Here is a 23,919-nt window from a genome sequence, read left to right on the forward strand (position 1 = left end):
GGAAGGAAATTTGTGGCTCCTCTCAGATTCCAGAACTTTCTGTCACCGAAATGTAAGGAAAAAGTGTTTTTTTGGCCACATTTTGAGGTTTGCAAAGGATTCTGGGTAACAGAGCCTGGTGAGAGCCCCACACGTCACCCCATCTTGGATTCCTCTAGGTGTCTAGTTTCCAAAAATGCGCAGGTTTGGCAGGTTTCCCTAGGTGCCGGCTGAGCTAGAGGCAAAATCCACAGCTAGGCACTCTGCAAAAAACAGGTCTGTTTTCTTTGGGAAAATGTGATGTGTCCAAGTTGTGTTTTGGGGCACATCCTGTCGCGGGCGCTAGGCCTACCCACACAAGTGAGGTACCATTTTTATCGGGAGGCTTGGGGGAACGCTGGGTGGAAGGACATTTGTGGCTCCTCTCAGATTCCAGAACTTTCTCTCACTGCAATGTGAGGAAAATGTGTTTTTTGGGCCAAATTTTGAGGTTTGCAAAGGATTCCCGATAACTGAACCTGGTGAGAGCCCCACAAGTCACCCCATCTTGATTTCCCCTAGGTGTCTAGTTTTAAAAACTGCACAGGTTTGGTAGGGTTCCGTAGGTGCCGGCTGAGCTAGGGGCCAAAATCCACAGCTAGGCACTTTGCAAGAAACACATCAGATTTCAATGTAAAAATGTGATGTGTCCATGTTCCATTTCCTGTCGCGAGCATTAGGCCTACCAACGCAAATGAGGTACCATTTTTATCGGGAGACTTGGGGGTACACAGAATAGCAAAACAAGTGTTATTGCCCCTTGTCTTTCTCTACATTTTTTCCTTTCAAATGTAAGACAGTTTGTAAAAAAGACATCTATTTGAGAAATGCCCTGTAATTCACATGCTAGTATGGGCACCCTGGAATTCAGAGATGTGCAAATAACCACTGCTTCTCAACACCTTGTCTTGTGCCCATTTTGGAAATACAAAGGCTTTCTTGATACCTATTACTCACTTTTATATTTCACCAAATGAATTGCTGTGTGCCCGGTATAGAATGAAAACCCGTTGCAAGGTGCAGCTCCTTTATTGGCTCTGGGTACCTAGAGTTCTTGACGAACCTACAAGCCCTATATATCCCCGCAACCAGATGAGTCCTGCAGATGTAACGGTATATTGCTTTTGAAAATATGACATTACAGAGTAAAACGTGGAGAAAAATGGCTGTTTTTTTCACCTCAATTTCAATATTTGTTTTTTTCAGCTGTTATTTTCTGTAACAAACCCTTGTAGGATCTTCACAAATGACCCCTTGCTGAATTCAGAATTTTGTCTACTTTTAGAACTGTTTAGCTTTCTGGGATCCAGCACTGGTTTCACACCCATTTCAGTCACTAACTGGAAGGAGGCTGAAAGGACAACAAATAGTAAAAATGGGGTATGTCCCAGTAAAATGCCAAAATTGTGTTGAAAAATTGGGTTTTGTGATTCAAGTCTGCCTGTTGCTGAAAGCTGGGAAGATGGTGAATTTAGCACCGCAAACCCTTTGTTGATGCCATTATCAGGGGAAAAAACACAAGCCTTCTTCTCCAGCCCTTTTTTCCCATTTTTTTGAAAAAAACTAAATTTTCGCTGTATTTTGGCTAATTTTTTGGTCTACTTCAGGGGAACCCACAAAGTCTGGGTACCTCTAGAATCCCTAGGATGTTGGGAAAAAAGGACGCAAATTTGGCATGGGTAGCTTATGTGGAGAAAAAGTTATGAGGGCCTAAGCGTGAACTGCCCCAAATAGCCAAAAAAAAGGCTCAGCACAGGAGGGGAAAAGGCCTGGCAACGAAGGGGTTAAAGAGCATGTTGGATGAAATGGTGAGTGATGGTATTGTCGAGAAAATTAGTCTTTTGAATAGCTATCACCCAAAGTTTAAGCATGAAAAGCAGACAAAAGCGTGATATTGTGAATATGATCTTAGAACAATCAATGCCAATATAGTGATTGACAGTCACTCAGCCCAGCCGAATATTAATGAAGATGTAAGTATATTGAAGGGTGCAAAAATATTTTCCACACTTAACTTACAGTCTGCATACCATCAAATAAAGTTGACTGAGGATTCCAGGTATTTGACTGCATTCATTACACCTCAAGGTTTATTTCAACCTAAGAGAATGCCCTTTGGACTTGCCTCAGCGACATCTGTGTTCTAAAGGCCAATGTTTCATGTTTTTTAAGATATGGATGGGTTTGTGGTGTGCTTCCTAGATAATATCTTCGTCTTTTCCAAGGACCAAGAATGTACATAGGCAATTTAAATATTTAAAAGAAGAGTGTCATAAATCGAAAAAAGCATGGTCTGACATTGAAACAGAATAAGTGTAAGCTTTTTGGGGGGATTCAGTACAATACTTTGGGTATTCCTTATCTGAGGAAGATGTGGTACTAAAGAAATCTTTAGTAAATACTATTTGTCAAAGCACCTGCACCGGACATTAAGCAGAAAGTACTTTCGTTTGCAGGACTATGTGAATATTATAGTAAATTCATCGAAGATTTTGCCACCAAAATGGAACCGCTCACAAAACTTACCAGGAGGAACGTTGAATTTATTTAGTCAGAAAAAACAACAAAAGGCGTTTGAATAGATACAGTTTAAAATTGTGAATGTTCCAACGTTAAACCCTTTTTGGCACCACAAAGAATATATTAAATTGGATGATAGTCTGTGTGGTGTAGGAAGTGTACTTCCACAAAATTGTGGGAAGGATGGAATGTAGTGTGTGCCTCTAGCACCCTGAATGACACGAAAAGGAGGTATTAATGTCACAGAGAGGGAATTGTTGGCATGTGTGTGGGCAGTGGAACACTTCCAGAGTTACATTTTGGGATCTCGATTTACTTTTGTGAGTATTCTGTCTCCAGGTGGGAGACCTTGCCTTGTCAGATTGATGTCTAAGCTTCAAGGGTACAATTTTAGCGTTTAATATATTCCTGGCAAAAGCAATGTTACAGTGGACTGTTTATCCAAATTTCTGCTCAATTGTTTCCATTCTGGAAGAACTAGGAGATTTGGAAGTTGAGGTAAGTATGTTGTTCAAAGATGGAAAATGTATGCCACCCTGTGGATCGCATGAACACATTTTGTCATTAGCCCATGAAGGACATTTGGGAACGTATTCCATGAAAAGACGTAGTAGGACAACCTTTTGGTGACCTGATTTGTATAGGATCGGGGATAGGGTTGTGAGGGAATGTGAAGTGTGCACCAACAGTGAGTGAAAAGATGTTAAAGGTGGTGCCAGTGCCCTTATGTCTTTTTGAATGGCAGGAGTTTCCATGGCAGAAGGTGGCATTTGATATTTCGGGACCTTTTACATTTTCACTGCTAGATTGCCACAGTGCTATATTCTTGTGTATTATCACTCTAAGTGGCCTGAAGTGAAGTTTATTGTGCAAGTCAGCACTAGAGCAGTCACTGAGTTCTTCAAAGAAAGAGGGATATCCCAAAGTTTTGGTCACCTACAATGGAATGCAGTTAAAATCATGAGACCTGGAATATTTTCATACATATTGTCATATTCACCATGTCACCAATGCGTTATATGCACCACAAGGAAATGGACAAGTGGAAAGATTTAACTGTATGTTGAAAGAAAGCATTGTGTGGGCACGGGGGTTTGAGTGCGAATGGAGAATCAAGTTGAGGGAGAAATCATGGTTTTATCGCATCACTCCCCACACCAACATTAACATTAAGGTAAGTCCTTTTATATTGCTAAGGGAAGGTATCCAGTGCCAAGTTATGTCCACAGTGGTTTAGGAAGAGGCAAAAGTAGAAGGGAGATGTTACTGTAAGGAAGGAAGTGGCTTTCAGGGTGGAAACGAAGCAGGAGAAAGTTAAACAAGCTTATGATTCTAAGTGTAAAGTCAAGGAATCAAAATTTGAAGGAGATTGGGTTAGAATTTGCAAATCAGGTATGTTTGCAAAAAATGACCCTAGATTTGAGAAGGCTGTAGGAAGGTTCAATGTCAACAAAACATATGTGGTCACTCAAAATGACAAGGTTTGGAATGTCAGTAGAGTACAAACTGTAAGTGTGATGGAAAACTTCAGGATGGAAGCTTATTTTTCAACCCCATAGCAGTATGTGAAGATCTGCAAGTGAGGGAACGAGGCATGCTCAGTGTTACTGACCACCCTAAGTATGTGGAATCAGGGGTCAAAGAAACTAGTTGCTGTAGAAGACCCCCCTGTTAGATTTGTAGATTATGTATTGTGTTTTTTTTTGTCTTTGGGTCCTATCACGAGTTTGGCGGACCAAAATCCCAAAGGGGTGGTCGCTGCCATGCTGGCTACCTCCCCGTTGGCCTTTTTAAGACTTTCCCACTTGGCTGGCCAGCAGATACCAAGGTTTCTGCCAGTCGGCCCAGCTAGAAAGTGGAGGCAGCATTGTTGCAGGCTCACAATGGAGCCCAGTGGCAATGCTGCTGCACACAGGGGGCACCAGCACTTTCAAAATGCGCAATGTCTGCACATCAGACATTGTGCATTTGGGGGGTGCTAGGCAGGGGTACCCCTGCAATGCCCATGCCCAGGGCATTGGCTGTGCAAAGGCCCCCCTGTTGCCCCGTGCACCTGTTCTCCACCAGCCTTTTCATGGTGGTGAAACAGCCATGAAAAGGCTGGCAGAGAACAAGGTTGTAACCTGCAGTGTGGCCTGGCTGTTTATAACTTGCACCCGCTGTCAGCCCCCCCGAAGATCCTGGTGGGGATGGAGGTCGGTTTGTGGGTCTGCTCACCATCCTCGTAATGTGGCTGTCAGACTGCTGCAACCACGGCATTCTGACCGCCACTACGGCATTGGCAGTCCTTGGACCGCCCATGTCATAATGGGGTACTTTGTCTGCTATAGGTTTGCGTTATGTTTTGTTTTATTTTATTTTTCATGCGTTTGTGTTGTATCTGTTTTAAGTGCATAGATGTGTTGTATTTAGGTGAAAGTCACTTAAACTCCTTATCTGTAATATAGTGTTTATTTCTATTTTGTCATGCAGGCCTACTCAGGGGTTCAGAGTCTAGAATGTAAAGCGGGGGATTGGAGTTGTATTGCCTAGCAGACAGATGTCGTACTGTGGCGTGCTACAATAAAATCTGCTTCTAAGACTCACTAGATCTGTTTCATGAATTTAAAAACATGCCTTTGCGATATTTTGATCAGCAATATTTTTGACACTATATTTTGTCCACACTATTCCATAATTTATCCATGTTTAGGCCTTACCTGAAGTCTGGTATACCACTAGCCGTACTGATTCCAGCCCCTACCATAACAATAATTTTCTTGCAAGTGCCATGCAGTATTAAATCAGCAATATCAGTAAGGTTGGTACATCTGCTTCTGGAAGTTGGCCGTTTTGATTTGGCTGAGTTTTTTGTAGGTGTAGCTGAACTGCCTTTTGCCGATGAACTCTTTCTGCAAGTACATGAGAAACAGATCAGTCGCTGGGTCACCTCAACATGTTTGTGTCATAGCCAAAATATGCACAGTTCATTTTTTTAATTTCTTTATCATTCTCATCACATTTTGCATACGTACACCCCTGACATTTTAGGGAAAAATTCAACATGCTTTTCAGGATTCAAATTCCCATGTCTTGCTCTCTTGGAGATAACAGTTCTTCACAGATTTAGAATGCAAGTTGTCATCCACAGTTAGGGAGGGAAAGTGAGCTCTAAGCAACCAAGGTAGCTGGAGGATTTTAAGTAGTAAGAAAATGGCCTGCTGATTAGCATCTGAAATTCCACCCCTCTGTCAAATGATGTAGGAAAGAGAATGTGTGAAATTAACTACCATGTCACGTTTAGCGTACACTTCTTCAGACTGAGTGCAAAAATGGCATGTCTCAGCTTGGTGGGAACTGTTCCCACAGCAAATGAGGCATTGATGATCGAGGTGATGAACAGGACCAGCAGTGACATATGCAATTTGACATTCTTGACACTGCAGACATCGATGGAGATAAAGGATTGTTTGATGGTGGAAGGGATCTTGACAGCATCTTGGGTATGAGCAGGGCCAAACTGCTGCAGTAGCAAGATGACAGTGTACTATTTTGGTGTTGCCAGCCCATGACCTTCAGGGTTGGGGGAATTCCTTTAACTGATGTGGTGACCACATAAGGACCATCATTTTTTAAAACACTGAACAACTTTTTGTGACAGTTTAACACACTGACCACAGGCTCCTAAGCAGAAGCCTACACAACGTGGTTTGGTTGATAAAGTTGCAATTTAATTTAGTATCTTTTGGGATTTCTTATATAAGCATTTCAAATGTAGCATTTTGTCAGAATAAAAAGTGTTGGCTGCTGCTTTAGCACATTTTACCTACTGAACTTTATTTTATCTACTATACGGTCAAAGCTTTCACTTGATCTAGGGCAGAGTATGAAAGTTGAAGTGAGGTGACAAGTGATTTATGGTAGGTTACGAATGTTTGGGAACAACTGCATGAGAACATTTGACAGTGACTTGAGAAATGTTGACAGCGTTACATACTATGTTTTCATAATCACACTGAACCTGGTGCAGAGTTCTACTTCGAACTGGAAGTTGCAGAAGGGTTGTTCAGTGCCAAAGAGACATAGGTAACATGAGAGATAAAGGTTGGGCAAAAAGGACAATAGGAAAATCATTGCCGTCCCTTCTAATGTGTGGATTTCCTTGCATTTTGTGTGGTCATGAACCCAAATACTTAAATAGCCTACCAGGAGAATGTCTTAACCAAAGGTTAAATATAGAGATCATTTGAACCCTTAGTTGGGCTATCCATCAACACAAAGTTTAGTTGAGAAGTGTAGCCCTTGTGTACTATCTACAAAGGCATTCCACATAAATGTCTCAAAAATATTGTAAGATCGTAAAATCGTGGTCCAAATATTGTGACTACAAAAATATAGTGCACACAAATATTGACTAACTATTTGTTTTAATGTTTTACAATAATATCTAAGTTTAAAATATTGTGTACTATACTTATTGGTTGTGTGCTTTATGGGGGAGTTTGAGGATTATTGTTTATTTTCCAAATGCTTCATTTAACCCCTTCTGTGCCGCGGACGTAATGGTTACGTCCTGCGGCACAGCGCTGCTGTGCCCAGGAAGTAACCATTACGTCCTGGGCACACAGCTAGCGCTCCCTCTGTGGGGTTCCCCCACACCTCCCCAAGTCAGGGATGGAAGGGGAAGCCCTTCCCCTTCCACCCCCGACCCCACCCCACCCCACCCCACCTGTGACGTCAGCGCACGAGCGTGTGCTGATTGTCACAGAACCTCCCCCATTGCGCTGGAAGCTCAGCTTCCAGCACGATCGGAAGAGAAATGCTTTGCATTTCTCTTCCGATCACGTGGGGGAGGCCGAGAGAGGCTTCAAAGGGAAGGAAATGTATGTTTCCTTCCCTTTGAAGTCTCTCTCTGCGTTTTGGCAGTCGGATTGAAAGCAATCCAGCTGTCAAAACGCCCACTAGACACCAGGGATTTTCTTTTTTATTTTTGGAACTGACATAAGGTAGCGACCCCTTGGGGGGCATTTTTTTTTTAAGGCCTTTTCTGCCCCCCCTAGGGGCAGATCGGCCTATTGTTATTAGGGGGCCAGAAACCTCTAGCCGCCAGGGCAATTTTTTTTTTTTTTATTTTTTTTTTTTTTTTTTAGAGATGGGGAGCGACCCCTTAGGCAAGGGTCACTCCCCTGGAGGGCCCAAATTGTATTTAGGCCATTTCTGCCCGCTTTGGAGGCAGATCGGCCGATTTTAGGTCAATCTGCCCCCAAGGGGGGCAGAAACCACTAGGCACCAGGAATCTTATTTTGCGCCGTCACACAAGGGGAGCGACCTTGTAGGCAAGGGTCGCTTCCCGGGGGGGTATAGGGGGCAAATTTATTTTAGGCCATTTCTGCCCCCGGGGGGGGGGGGGGGGGGGCAGAAACCTCTAGCCGCCAGGGCAATTTTTTTTTTTTTTTTTTTAGAGATGGGGAGCGACCCCTTAGGCAAGGGTTGCTCCCCTGGAGGGGCAAATTGTATTTAGGCCATTTCTGCCCGCTTTGGGGGCAGATCGGCTGATTTTAGGTCAATCTGCCCCCAAGGGGGGCAGAAACCACTAGGCACCAGGGAACTTTTTTTTTTGTGCCGTCACGCAAGGGGAGCGACCCCGTAGGCAAGGGTCGCTCTCTGGGGGGGTGGGTGGGAGCAAATTTATTTTAGGCCATTTCTGCCCCCCCTGGGGCCGGCTGAGCTAGAGGCCAAAATCCACAGATAGGCACTGTTTTCTGTGAAAAAATGTGATGTGTCCATGTTGTGTTTTGGGCCATTTCCTTTCGTGGGCGCTAGGCCTACCCACACAAGTGAGGTACCATTTTTATCGGGAGACTTTTGGGAACGCTGGGTGGAAGGAAATGTGTGGCTCCTCTCAGATTCCAGAACTTTCTGTCACCGAAATGTGGGGAAAGTGTGTTTTTTTTAGCCACATTTTGAGGTTTGCAAAGGATTCTGGGTAACAGAACCTGGTCAGAGCCCCACAAGTCACCCCATCTTGGATTCCCCTAGGTCTCTAGTTTTCAAAAATGCACAGGTTTGGTAGGTTTCCCTAGGTGCCGGCTAAGCTGGGGCCAAAATCTACAGGTAGGCACTTTGCAAAAAACACCTCTGTTTTCTGTAAAAAAAAATTGGGATGTGTCCACGTTGTGTTTTGGGCCATTTCCTTTCGTGGGCGCTAGGCCTACCCACACAAGAGAGGTACCATTTTTATCGGGAGACTTGGGGGATTGCTGGGTGGAAGGAAATTTGTGGCTCCTCTCAGATTCCAGAACTTTCTGTCACCGAGATGTGAGGAAAATGTGTTTTTTTAAGCCAAATTTTGAGGTTTGCAAAGGATCCTGGGTAACAGAACCTGATCAGAGCCCCACAAGTCACCCCATCTTGGATTCCCCTAGGACTCTAGTTTTCAAAAATATGCTGGTTTGGTAGGTTTACCTAGGTGCCGGCTGAGCTTGGGGCCAAAATTTATAGGTAGGCACTTTGCAAAAAACACCTCTGTTTTCTGTCAAAAAATGGAATGTGTCCACGTTGTGTTTTGGGGCATTTCCTGTCGCGGGCGCTAGGCCTACCCACACAAGTGAGGTATCATTTTTATCGGGAGACTTGGGGGAACATAGAATAGCAAAACAAGTGTTATTGCCCCTTGTCTTTCTCTACATTTTGTCCTTCCAAATATAAGAGAATATGTAAAAAAGACGTCTATTTGAGAAATGCCCCGTAATTCACATGCTAGTATGTGCACCCCGGAATTCAGAGATGTGCAAATAACCACTGCTCCTCAAAACCTTATCTTGTGCCCATTTTGGAAATACAAAGGTTTTCTTGATAGCTATTTTTTACTCTCTATATTTCAGCAAATGAATTGCTGTATACCCGGTATAGAATGAAAACCCAAGGCAGGGTGCAGGTCATTTATTGGCTCTGGGTACCTAGAGTTCTTGATGAACCTACAAGCTCTACATATGCCCGCAACCAGAAGAGTCCAGCAGACGTAACAGTATATTGCTTTAAAAAATCTGACATTGCAGGAAAAAGTTACAGAGTAAAACGTAGAGAAAAATTGCAGATTTTTTCACCTCAATTTCAAATTATTTTTTTTCAGTTGTTATTTTCTGTAGGAAACCCTTGTAGGATCTACACAAATTACCCCTTTCTGAATTCAGAATTTTGTCTACTTTTCAGAAATGTTTCGGTTTCTGGGATCCAGCATTGGTTTCATGCCCATTTCTGTCACTGACTGGAAGGAGGCTGAAAGCACAAAAAAAATTGTAAAAATGGGGTATGTCCCAGTAAAATGGCAAAATTGTGTTGACAAATTGGGTTTTCTGATTCAAGTCTGCCTGTTCCTGAAAGCTGGGAAGCTGGTGATTTTAGCACCGCAAACCCTTTGTTGATGACATTTTCAGGGGAAAAAAACACAAGCCTTCTTCTGCAGACCCTTTTTCCCATTTTTTTGAAAAAAACGAAATTTTCACTGTATTTTGGCTAATTTGTTGGCCTCATTCGGGGGAACCCACAAAGTCTGGGTACCTCTAGAATCCCTAGGATGTTGGAAAAAAAGGACGCAAATTTGGCGTGGGTAGCTTATGTTAACAAAAGGTTATGAGGGCCTAAGCGCGAACTGCCCCAAATAGCCAAAAAAAGGCTCGGCACAGAAGGGGGAAATGGCCTGGCAGCGAAGGGGTTAATAGTTTTCATAGTTTAGGATTTCTGACACATTAGTAAATATTTACTATTTATTCTAAAGCTTGGTTTAAAAAAAACAGATTTTTAATTGAAGTGTCGCTTTTTAAAAGTATTTATCTACTGGTTTATATCATTTTAAATGTCTACTTATATTATTTGTGTGACGTGAATCTGACCCCTCTGGTGTATGCCTTTTATCCAATGTTTGTTAGACTGGAATTTAAAGAGTAAACCTTACCCCTCCATACTGCCAAGTGTACCTACTGTCCCTGATGTTTGTTGGACCAGAGTTACACTACTAAATTGTCTCCCCGTGTAGGCATGTTTGAGAATGTTTCGTTGACTGGAGTTTGAATACTCAATCTGCCCCTCTCTTTCCCCAGTGTTTGTCAGATCAGACTTAGAATAGTAAATTTGCCCCTTATGCATGCACTTCACCCATTGGCTGTAGGATTCTTGTTAGACTATTTTATTTGACATTTTTTAGTTTATTTGTCAATCTTTTTGGACTGGAGTTAAAATACTACTTGTTACTTCATCATGGATTGTTTTAAAGATATTTAGAAGACATTAGATGCAAAAGTATATATCTTTTGGATGTGTTTTATTTTGTATTTTTCATTTATAGTAATTTCACAAATTACATTTATTTCTACATTTTTTCAAAAATATTTATTATGGTTTAATAGACTGAATACCATGTATTACATATTTTAACTACTATGTTTTATATTGTTTTATAATTTAAAATAAATCACTAAATTTTGATTGATAAATAATTTTCATTTACATAAAATAACTGTTCTAATATATCATTTGAAATTTGGCAATTATTGTAAAATTATGTGTAATTTTAAGAACACTTCTTTTAAGTTTTAACAATAATAAATTAATGTTTGTTATTTGTTTATTTCTAAAGCTTTTTAAGTATAAAAATAACTTCTTACCATTACATTGATATTCTAGGCCACAGTATTGTGGTAGTCAGTATTTTTGTAATTTATATTACATGTATGTAAAGTCAATATTTTGGTTGTGGATATTTTCAAACTATTTTATTGTGGTCGATATCCTGTCATACAACCACCTGGAAAAGGATGGGATCCTTGCGTGTTCTGTCTTCAGGCCAAAGAAATCACACTAGGCTTCAGATGGGATCAGCTTCTGCAGTTCGGGTGTTCCACTGCGGCTCTTGCAGATTACAATCATCTCCATGTGGCAATCGGTCAATACAACTACAGCCAGGTTAAGAACTGGGGGTTGGGCCACTCTGTACTAGTGTTGTGGTTTACATTGCCAAATGGCCAGTTTTAGAAAAATCAATCTGTCCAGAAACTAGAAAACTGTGGTGGCCTCTGCCAACGTGTGGCTATTGTAGCTATTGTCAGGAAGGCATATTTGCTATTGGAAAAGTAATTATGATGGACTAGCCTATTAGGGCTTCTATGGTGGGTGGTATGGAGAATGCCAATTTGAAGGAGAGTTTCCAAGAGGATCTGTTTGTGAAGATTAAAATTCTATTATCACTATACATTCTGCAATGTTGTATAAGAGACCATTGAGGTTGTCACTGTGCAATAAAAGGGTGCCAGCCTTTGCCTCTCCGAAGTAAATTTTCTGGGCTTTTTTGAAAAGGCCTCGTGTACATTAGACTGTTTAAGTTTTGCAAACAAACAATGCAATGGCATTTTTCAACTTTAAAATTCTGAGACGAACACAAGGCAAACATTATTGCTCACAGATCATATTGACTGGAAATCTCCCATCAAGGCCATACAATGGGAGGACAATGGTTTGTGGGTCTCCTTGAGACACAACATTTGCTGACAAACTAATAAGACACCTATACGTCTTTCAGTTATATTGGCACTTCATTCCCTTTTTTCTTTTCTTTTTTAAACACAAGATAGAGAAAATGCATTGGAAAATATGTATATCAACCTGTGTAATTTTTGTGGGTAGATCAGACAGAATAATAACTTTAGTATATATATATATATATATATATATATATATATATATATTTCTTGGAATATTGCATTTCCTTGGATCTCCTTTTTTCAAACCACGCAATATTTGATTTAAGGCGAGGAAACTCTACTATTTAAAATGCAACTAATCAGAAATGCCTATATTCACCATATTAAGTTCTCACCACAGCTTTGCATACTCTTCAACTATTCCTGCTACCTGGGTAGAAAGATGGTGCATGGCTGGCATGCCTGTTGTGAGCTCATGATTCAGGAACTCAGAATTAAGATTTTGTCAAGCTAATTTATACAATTTTACTTTCCATGGTGTGGGGCCTTCGCAGATAGTACCCTGACCTTGGTCAACAAAGGAACCTGTTTTACATGGGAATACACCAGTATTTCCTCTCTGTGAAGGACCAGGCCTGACCATACGTAATGAAAAGAAGCTATAGATCTGAAGCAGGAGAAAGTAGATGCATCGGAATGCAGACAGGCAACTCTTAAAACACAGCAGCACCTGCCTCACTGTAGTGCAGCCCTCTCAACAAAATACCTGCAATAGGCAACAGTGGACACCCAGTCAGCTGTTAGTTGCATAAAATATCTCACCAAATTAGACAGACAAGATGACACATAATATCAAAAAACAATACAAAAAATACAGTTACCAGGATGGGACATGGAGCCATTGTGGCATAGTGAAGTGGAAGGAGTGTTTTGGGGATTACTTTAATCAAAACAGATTCTGCTGTAACCTACGTTTGGCTGCAAACTTTTACATCAGTATTGCAGAAATTCCACAATAAACCAGAGTATGAAGATCAATTTGAAATATAGAATATTTTCACTATGAGAATCCGTTCCTTTGAACAGCGCGAAAAAGGACACGCAGATATAGAATATAACATAATAAGAATACTGTCTAAACACTTTTTTGTGACCTTTCCCTCACTTGGTATATCATCATTTTGAAGGCTGCTGCTTTAATACTTGCATTTATCCATTCTCTGTAAGTTAACATGTTCCAATACCACAGGAGTACTCCACTGCCTATGGCCAATCCTATACCCTTCAATTTCCTGTGTTGACTATTAAGAATAACACTCAGGACATGACGCTGTCAAAAGGTCTCAAGCTACCTGGTTTCTTTACCTTCAGTCTAATAGTTAGGAAAGGTATCCATTCTCCGCTAATCTTCAGTCTTATCATAATCAACAATTCATAATTAAAACCCCAAACTTCCTCTGGAACTTGCTCATGATTCTGGGAAGATTCTATGCAATTTGTTCCATTCCCAGTGTGCTCTGTGTAATGGTCTCAGAAACTGCCTGTGTCTTTGTTCCATGGCAGCATAATATCCTGCCATTGCTTTAAAGCTTTTAAAGCGTAACAGCAATTTTCCGTTTTGCTATTTCTTCATAAGACTTTTCAGAGAGATCTCTCCAGTTGTGAAAAAGTATAATCTCATATTCCTTGTATTTATATCTGAGGTCGCAAATCTCATGTTACCTCAAGGCTCATTTCGTTTCTTACGCAATACCTATCCTACAAATATATCCAGAACTGTTTCTATACAGAGCATTTGAGAACAGGAGATCTTATATAGAACAGATTACCTGTTTGGGGGACACTGCTGTTTGCAAAACAGCCCTGTACGCATTATGGGATTTTGCATTTGTACCAGAGTATGCACTCTTGTAAAAAAAAAAAAAAAAAATACTTTGCGATATTGTCTTGCGCAAGATGGGATTATATGATGGAGACACAGCCTCTGTGCTACCCAGCATAAAGAAACCAAACGGTAAAGTAGGGATTCTGCTCAGATTCTCCATACATTCTTTTACCTCCTACATTGGGCCCTCCCTAGCTGTACCAACTTAATTGCACACCTACGCAGGGGCATTGAGCCAGGCCTCTCTTTTGCTGATCGTTCAGGAGAATCCTAAAGGTTCTCGCCAAGCCAAAGGAAATTCTCTACAGAAATTTCTAAAAAAAAAACATGCCCTGTAGTATATCGTTGTCCTGCGAGAACGGTGGCTATTAGATTACTAGAAAGGCAGACAACTAGCTTTTAAACTTCTGGTTATAACCTAATTACTTAAGTGCATTAACAAGCTACAACCATCAGCATGATCAAGGGCCTTCTCTACATCAACAGCAGTAAATTCTTAGTGTGCCTTATTACACACATTATCCTCCACATGTAATCTGGTTAAAAAAAAGTCCATCTGGTCAGGATCAGGAATCCGTCTGATAGATGCTTAGGCTTTGTTTGCTGTGATCATGCTTAAGATTTGAATGTATTTTCTCAGTAAACAGACAATAAGTTTGCTAGACCGATTTAATGAACCTTTGCTATGCTTAGTCAAAGCAACCATTGCTTCTACCATAAAGTATGATACAGTATTGCAAGCTACAATCTAACTATATACTCTGGTTAGTAGTGTACTTCTAAACAACATTAAATTCAGCAAAGAAACTATACACCTCTGGGGTTTTGGTTTAAAAAATGTCCTCTGTGGTATTCTTCAACTCTTTCTGTGAATGGGGTTGCTGCACATATATTCTTATTATGCAAAGAAATTCTCTGTTTATGCTATCCTGGTCCATATTCCAGATATCAGCCTTACAGGTGGGATGTGTCTGGTGGTCTGCTTCCACTTTATTAATTACACAATCAGCCCACAAAATGCAATACCTTTTTATAGAGCAGATACCTACACTCCAGTTTCACTGAGGTCTTATTGTACTGATTTTATTACTCCCTGTTGGGCACCAAGTAAAAGTATTGCCTTCACTGGTTTTTCACTGCTGAGCTTCCTTTTAATATAGGCTTCATGGCAACAGGGATGCTCTTGAGGACCACTTTTGAAAAGTTGTATACCATGATCACACCATCCTCCTTAGACTTGCTGAATTAAACTGTTTAAACAATGGACACAATATGTTCTTTCCAAGGCCTTTTTTGAGCACGTTTTCTATTTGTTTGTTCTTCCATTAACAACTACAGTTTAGAAATACCAGAAAGCAGTAAGAGAGCTACTGTAAATAATTCTGCATCTGCCAAAAACAGGTAGCATTGGAATGAGGAAATGATAGAAGGTATATATATTCAAAGTTGTACTGTGTCTGGGTGACGTGAAATTAGCCACGTCCCAAAGTGTGAAACAAATGAGAAAGGTTCAGTATAGTCCAGACTTCTGTCACGGTTGCAGAAAACCTCTCATATCATCATTGCCTTTAGTGTCTGGAGTCTTGTGATTGTCCAGGTTAGGGTCTGATATCTCCACGAGGGCCTCAAAGAGGTATAAGAAGAAATATGGGTCTGCCTTAGTTGGGTTTTTAGCACACAACAAAACAGATTTCTGATCTGCTAACCTAAATCGGCTGATTTCCAGCAATTTCGCATATTTTGTGTGAGAGAATTAATATAAAATGTACCCTTCTACACGTGTTTCCCTCTTCTGGGTTTGAAAAGCACAATACCACATTCTATTTCAACATACCCTTTTATTTCATTAATTCAATATCACCACAAGGATTCTCTGATAGGAAGACCACTTCAGCCTTCAATCTCTGTATGGCAGATAATGCTTTATATCACTTTATCTGGTAACACAAAAATATCACTACCATAATTTAGGACCAGCAGTTATTTATCTATGATCTTCTTGAACAAACTCCTCAGGTTACATCTGACCTATCCTCTACCCAAGAAACCTAACCTACCATTTTTCTACTCACGATTGGAATGATTGAATGTTGCTTTCAGTTCAAAGGAAAATAAACCCTGTGTCATCCACCAGCTTAAACTTGTAATGAAATATGAACAAAAAATACTAATCAACCACTGGTGTAGCATTCCAGCGTTTACTCATGATTAATTTCCTTCAGTAAATCTAGTTGGGCAACAACCGCTGGTTGTCTCAGTTTCTTCAAAATGGTATTTTCTGGTGAACTATCTCCTCCTGAGTTTGCAGAGTACTGTAGTTGTCGGAAATTCGATCTTTTGGCCATTTTAGTTTTCCAAAGGCTGTCTGCTTTAAGGAGGATGTATCTCATCTTTTGTCATCCATATATCAAGGGGGATTGCCACAAGTATAGTTCATCAACTTCTCCTGCAAATGTTTGCTCCCATCCATGATTCTCCCTCCTTGCTCCAGAATGGCTGCCGCTGTGTCCTATAGAAAGGAGATGTCTCAGCCTCCCGATCTTAACTCTTCTGTGACTAGTATGCTCTTTCTGTTTTTGTGGTGTCTGATAATTTGGAAAGCATATTAAAGTATCGTTATCACTGACTACCTGTTTGTAGGCTGTTCTGCCCCCCGTCCCTCTTAATACGTTGCAGAGGCAACTTATCAAGAGATTTGGAAGGAAGCTGTACTTTTGCCTCTGGCTAAAAAAATCTTGCATTGATGTGTTGATTGTATCAAACTATCGAACTAGATCTCTCCTTCCATACATGTCTAAAATCTTAGAAACATTGGTGAATAATATCAATTTTTTTTAAAACGATCAAGCTGCTGGGTCCCTCTCAGATGGGCTTTCGAACTAATGACCGCACCAAGTCCATGCTGCTAGCTGTGTTGGATGATATCCTGTCAGTAGCCGATCAAGGCGGGGCTTCAGCCCTGATCCTACTTGACCTGTCTGCAGCTTTCAGTACAGGATCTCGTAGTTTGCTGATTGGCAAACTGCCTGAGATTGGCTTACATTCCCACGCTCTCGGGTGGATAAGAACACAGACAGTGCAGTTGGGTCCTTGTAGATGTTGCCTCTTCACATCTAAGTGTGGAGTTCCCCAGATCCCCAGGGCTCCTCGCCGAGCCCCAGCCTTTTTAATGTTTATGTAGCTCCGCTGGCTAAAATCGTCAGGAATTGGAGCTTTCAGGTCACTTCCATGTTGATGATACCCAGCTGATGGTATCAGTGGGGGAGAATTATAACGAGACCTGCAGCAATCTACAGAGGTGCCTCACTGAAGAAGTGGGATGGATGACAAAGAATTGCCTAAAGCTTAATGATGAAAAAACAGATATCCTGCTGTTTGGCGGGGCACATTTGATTGGGATGTCTCTTGGTGGCCTGAGTCCTTAGAAGAGATGCCCACGCCCAAGAAATTGGCAAAAAACCTGGCGGTCATCACTGACGACCTACTTTCCATGCAAGGACAAGTCAGAGCTACGTGTGGCAAATGTTTTGGCATTCTCAAATTTTTGCGAGGAACGCTGTTCAAATGGATCCCTATTGCATGGCGGAAAACCATAGACCAGGCCGTCATAACAAGTAAGGTGGATTATGGCAATGATCTATTTGAGGGCATGGCTGATTACCGGTTCACATGACTGCAGGTAATACAAAATGCCACAGCCAAGCCAATCTGTAACATGGACAATTTTGCCTCAGCATCGCTTCTTTACACTGGTTGCCTATGCAGAAAAGAGCCAATGTCAAACTTGTATGCCACGTCATCAAGCCGTGCACAATGTGGGTCCAGAGATCCTACAAGCCAAGGTAGAGTTTTATAATCCCACCCGCGATCTCAGAACAAGGCCAGAGCGAAAACCAAACGAATAGGGAAGGCCAGATCAGGGAGCTAAGCTTTTTCCTACTTGGCTGCTGCTCAGTAGAACTTCCTCCCTTTGGACATTCAGCTGATTAAGGATCACACTAGACTTAGGAAAGAGTTAAAAACCTAACACTTTCCGGGCTAATGGAGTGTATGTGCTTTTGGTGCAGTGAGTTCTCCGAGTTCTCTTAGTGGATAGGTAGGCAGTTATCTAGCGCTGTGACATCCCCTAGGGGATAAGTGTTGAAGTTTATAAATACGTTAAATAAATAAATCCCAAGAAATTGTATGCTGTTGCACTATTCTCACACTCCACATCATCTTGTGTGCCCATGAATATTAATTCCGCCCACCAAGTAAGGAGCCACTTCCCAACTCTATAGGTTTGATTTCAAACTTAGAGGTCCTTCTTCCACTCTATCCTTCCTCCGATAGATCCTGTATTGGTGTGATCTCTCTTGCTGTGGTTTAACCTTAAGCACCGTTAACTCTTTTTGTCATGGTCTGAATAGTTGACAGGTTTTTTTTCTGGAGAGTGTTCCTGGCTTGCAAGGGTCTACTAGTTGTTGAGGTTTACCAGATGTGTGCATCCTCTATGCACTGTTTGTCATGAGATTTCTATTTAATACGTTTCAAGAAGTCAAAATGCTTGCAGGTCTTTTTGCAGTGTTCAGTAATCTGAAAAATCTTAAAAGGGAATTGTTCCAGACCTATGTTTGCAGAATTCCTGCCTCTCTTCTCCTCCCATGACAGTGCCCAAAAAGCCAATCAATACTTACAGGTATTCCCTTTTAAACCCAAAGGCAGTGACTCATGGATAGTTTTCTCCAAAGATCACTGTGCAAAACCCATGTTCGGCCGCTTGGTAGTGACTAGCATGGAGATCACTTTTATTTAACGGCAGGAACTACAGCACACTCTGTCTAATACAGCCACTTGTCACTTTTCACAGTGACTGCACTGTGTTATATATTTTTTTTACTGAACCTGGCTTGTTCCTTTTTGCAAAGAGGATTTGCACTGTCGGCCCAGGCTCTGAGGCTCATCTATCCCACCGCACTATGCAAGAGGCTTCAGCTGGTTCTCTTCAGCCAGCCCCTATAATCAATACCAGCTTGCAACAGTGAGGTTTCCGTTGTCCTCTAGCACTTCATTAACGCTGTTAAGGCTCTTGGGCCACTTAGCAGGGGTGGTGGGGTGATATTCATTCCCCTCAGAGGGCTCGGTGTACTCATGCGTTCTTCTTGGCCAGACAGCTGCCATCACCTGGGCCTCCACTCATATAAAGTTCTACAGTGGTGACTAATGCTGCATTTTCTATGCCCTCCCTTGTCACTAGACTTAAGTTTTCACTCCACAGGGTTTTCAGTCCTAAAGACTCACAGACCTCCCCAGCACACAGCGGCCCCTGCATCTGCTGAGTGTTGCACCTTGCCATGAAGACAGGAGTTGCGTAGGTGCCTCTTTCAATGTGCATACATTTCTACTTTGCCAGATTCTGTGTTCTATTATGCACAATATGATGCTCTAATTTGGTAATGATGTTTATCATTCTGCGGGAGGAGGGTTCCTCTGTATGAAATCCAAGGTGATTCGAGCACAAAGTCTCGGAAGTCATTTTACTCCTAACCAAACTACACTCCTCTTTTAAAGGGTACAATGAGACCCTCCCCACAAAAGAATGGTCCAAAAACACACACCAATAACAAACTAGAAAAATCATACTGTGCCTGTTTCACCAGGAGGCGCTTTAAAAAATGCAAGCGGGTCCGGCGGCACGGGGACCTTTCTACGGCATCTGGGGGTCTCTGGACCTCACGCCCCAAACAACCTTGTGGCAGAGAGAACAGCCACCAATGTTCCTGTCGCACCAAGAGGTGTTTTTAAAAAGTGCAAGTGGGTCCTGCAGCATGGGGACCTATTCACGGCGGTTGGGGAGCTCTGGACTTCACGCCCCAAACAACCTTGTGGCAAAGAGCAGTCGCCAACGTTTCTGTTGCACCAGGAGGCACTTTAAATAGTGCAAGCGGGCCCTGCAGTGTGTGACACGCCCAGGCGTATGCTTTGGAGAAGCCTTGGCCAAGGCCGGGCCCGTCTTTGCCTGTCATCGCCTGGCAGGGGCTGGCCCACACCACGTTCATTCGGGATAGCGCCACTTTCTACAGCTACGAACTGAAAAGGAAGGCTAATCGAGGTCTTATTTGGCTGTTCCAATTGCTGCTATGGAGCAGGTGGGAATACAATGGGAAAGTGTAAAGGGCCTGAGTTGCCTTAAGCTCACAAAAAGAAGCCAAAAAAAAACAGTCAAGTAAGGCTACTTCCTCTAGTCCTGCAGCAGAAAATAATTGCATCCAGGATGATATTGACCATCTTTATTAAGGAAGCGGAGTCTATGTTAAATGCTGCTTCTTGAACTGCTGAGGCTATCTCCAGACTGCCTGCTAGGTTGAAGAGGGGGAGGCGAAAATTTAAGCCCGGGGTCCACAAGTCTGTTCCAAACAAGAACCTGCCCGTAGCGAGTGATCTACAGTCGTTAGATTGTGCACCGCAACTGGATAAACCCCCAGATATGGCAGAGCTGCCGGAATGTGAACTACCAATATCCCCCAAAATAATAGTTTTCCTAATGTTCCTTGCTCTAATAGGTATTCTGTGCTCGCAAAGTGCCAATTACTAGATGTACTACTGCTCTACAAGCAGGGGGTTCACAAATGACGAACCTAGATGATCGAGGCTTTCTCATTGACATGAAACAGGGGGGGGGGGGTAAACAAGCAATTCTTTATGAGCTTAACGAGATGGATTCAGGACTTACTTTTTCACTATCTCAGGAAATCGAACAGGGGAACACGTGCTGTTGTACCCGTCATACTAGCAAAGGCACAGTTAAACAGGCATTACCTGACGAGGCAGGGCCTGGGCCCAATGAAAGTGAATTATAGGCAACATCGAACAACTCAACCCCTCCTAATAAGGGACCACCCTGTTGTTCTGCTAATATTCAGGGCAGAGATGTTCGAAATGTCCCGGAGTTAAACAAAGGGAATCGTGGAAGTAGCAACTCGCCGAGATCGCAAAAAGAACATTTGTATATCTGGCATGGTCAATGCAGCTCAAGCCGGGCGTTTAAAATCTGTGAGATTTGAATCATTGTACCCCCCTGCAAGGAACAGTCCATTGATTTCACTCTCCCCTGTGTTTAGGGACCACATTTGATCGAAGGTCAGCCCCGGCATCGTCTGATTAACGCATTTCCCAGACAAAGATGTACTGTATTTTTGACATCGGTAACGAGGCTTGGGCAGAAGGTTTTTGAGGACACTGACTCATTAATTACTAAAGTTGTTTAATGGTTCCGGCACACAAGGGGTTGTTTATCTATTATTAGGTCCTACATTGTGAATGCTGAACGATTCAGTGGGGAAATATCTTCTTTAGGTTATATAAAGGTCAATCTTGCTGTTCCTGGTAGAGGAACTCACTGAATACGAGCTCTGAGTTTGTCAAGAAGCGGATGCTTCTTCGAATGGTGTACAAATTACACCCCCCACTCAACACACATGTGCTGCAGTCAATTCAACATCGTAGCACAATTCCGCCAATTCCTCGAGTGTACTTATTGCGAATCCCTCTCCCTCTTGGGGAAAATGGTGAGATCTCTGATCGTAATATGATAGATTGACTGAGCCAAGAACAATCTGGTAGTGATGCCTCGGGCTCACTTTCTTTACCAACTCCCCGTACAACGGAAACATCGCCGATTGTTTAATCTGCAGTAGCGGCAAATGTGGTTAATACAGTGGGACCATTAGCTGGGTCTTGTAACAATGCTGGCAGCAAGCAAAGTATCGACTCTTCTTTTCCATTAAAAATTGCGAGTAAGCCAGGATTTTCCCTAATATCGTGGAACCTGGCTGGGATTAAAACCAAGGTGGTCGATCAGGACTGGGTTTCTTTCACAGGGGAGCATGATGTATGTATTTTTCAGGAAACTTGGGCTGTAACTAAGGTTTTTTCCTACGTGGGTTTACCACCTATGGTGTGGAGGCGATTCCCCCAGTAAAAACTGGATGGGCAATGGGCGGTCTGATGATTTTGGTAAATAATTATATTGTTTGTACGAGCCCCTAAATATAGATTCGTTGGATTTAATGAGCATTAAACTTAAGTTCCCTAGGGGCTTGATTTGTGGTAATACTGAATGTTTATGCTCGCTCAATGCCTATAAAATGTGATTCAATTGTATTAACTATGTAAGATAGCGTTTTTGAAAGCTATCAGCCGGAAGCTAAAGCAATAATTGCTGGTGATTTTAATACATTATTTGAGCCCTCATTCTGGATCAGTTTGGCAACGAGGGAAGAGGATGCGTTCTGGGAAATTCCCAGCCTGACAGGTAATCCTCGGCATTATTCTACTAATACTGCCTTGCAAGTAGCTTCCATAGTTGTTGGCCAAAGTTTGCAAGCTTGTAATGGGAGAACCCGTTCGGATTCAAGCAGGGCAACTACCTTCAAAAGAGGCTGTCAGAGGAGCATTATGGTTAAGTTTTGTTAGAGGTCAGGCTCTAGCCATACCTCAGTGATATGAAGGTTGCGAGTTCCAGAGCTAGTGATCATAATCCCCTGATTACTACTTTAATGAGGGAAGAGTTCACTTCTATTTAGCTTTGCTAAAGTTCTGGAACTTATTGTAGAAAATAATTGCCGTAGAGTTGCGTGGCCCAGTGTTATGGTGAATCAAAAATTGCATGCAGAGATCTATCAGCTTTTTATACACTAAGGGCCAGATGGAGCAAAGGGTTTTTCCCATTCTGTGTCAATGGGAAAATGTTAGTACATATGGCCCTTAATGTCTGGTTTTGAAAACAACTATTACATATCCCTTTTCTATTCTAGGCATTGATAAGATATTTTTTGAAAATGTAAAGGTAATTTTGTACAAGAAGTCTCAGGGAAAACAAAGAACAGTCAGGAAAGGCCCTAAGTGGTTCACCAATGACTGCAAGCAGGTAAAGCAAATGCTGAGAAGAGCTGTTAGCAAATGTAATCTTGGGGAAGCTAGGACTGCGCACCTTAGGTATAAGTCAGCACTGGAAGTAGCTAAGCGCAAATGGGACGAAAATAACTGGCAAGGTCTATTGCATGCCCTTGAAGTGAATGATAGTCGTACATTCTAATTATTAATTGCGCGTGGGAGTAGAGAGTACTCTAGCCCCAGGCACTTTCATATCTCACCTGATAAATAAGAGGATCATGTTTATATATTATACTCTAAAAACAGCTCTAATGAGCATTCCTTCAATGTGGGACAGGAGGGTTCCAGTATCAATCAAGTCATTCTTGCTCCTAGTACAGGTGAAACTTGTTTTTTAAGTCTGGAGAAATAACTTTCAGCTATTAATAGTTTAAAATCCTTAAAGGCACCAGGTCCTGATCGAATTCCTGGGGATTTATACAAGTCTGAACTCCAGCTCTGGGCTTGTTATGTGAACATTTAGTCTAATGTGATTGCAAAGGATGGCGAGATCCCTGATCCCAATGTTTAAAAAAGGTTGTCCTGCCACTATCTGCCTGCTAGTTTAATAGATAATCTCCTAAAAATCTTCTCAAGACAAGTATTAGACAAGTTACAAGCCTGGGACGACAGTGACCAGATCTTGTCGCCCCTACAGGCCGGGTTTTGGGGAAAAACTAATACTGTAAACCAGATGTTTAGGTTTTCCCTCCTATACTGGAAGCAGGTATCATAGTGCAAACAGAAGCTTATGTTGATATTCATTCAGCTTTTGATTTGACACCCCGTGATAACCTTTGGAGGGTATTAATGAATATGGGTGTTCCAAGCGATCTTATTAATATTTTGATTAGATTACATAATAGTAATTATGCTCAAGTTCGGTGGAGAGAGCAGGGGGAATTAACTAGCCAAATCCCAATATTACGTGGAGTGCGGCAAGGTTGTGTACTTGCGCCCACCCTGTTTACCCTATATATACATTTTGTGGTTGAGACCGTGCTGTTATGTGTAAATGATTCACCCGCCCTGAAAGTGGAAAAAAATTGCAATTTTCCTCTACGCTGATAACTCGTTGTTAATATCTAAAACACCAATGGGTCTTAAAATTCTGCTGAATAAATTCAT

The 23,919-nt window shown here is 41.9% G+C and overlaps 1 protein-coding gene across 6 annotated transcripts in view; it reads right to left on the reverse strand.

Annotated features, from left to right (window-relative positions):
- LOC138287696 (NAD-dependent protein deacetylase sirtuin-3-like) overlaps nucleotides 1-23,919 on the reverse strand; it is a 287,131-nt gene that overhangs the window by 35,619 nt on the left and 227,593 nt on the right. For all 6 annotated transcript variants that reach the window (XM_069228359.1, XM_069228356.1, XM_069228361.1 and 3 more), the window contains one exon: nucleotides 5,238-5,429. In XM_069228359.1, coding sequence (XP_069084460.1) covers nucleotides 5,238-5,429 — 192 coding nt within the window. The remainder of the gene's footprint in view (nucleotides 1-5,237; nucleotides 5,430-23,919) is intronic.

This window comes from Pleurodeles waltl, chromosome 4_1 (genome assembly GCF_031143425.1).
Source record: "Pleurodeles waltl isolate 20211129_DDA chromosome 4_1, aPleWal1.hap1.20221129, whole genome shotgun sequence".
Lineage (NCBI taxonomy): Eukaryota > Metazoa > Chordata > Amphibia > Caudata > Salamandridae > Pleurodeles > Pleurodeles waltl.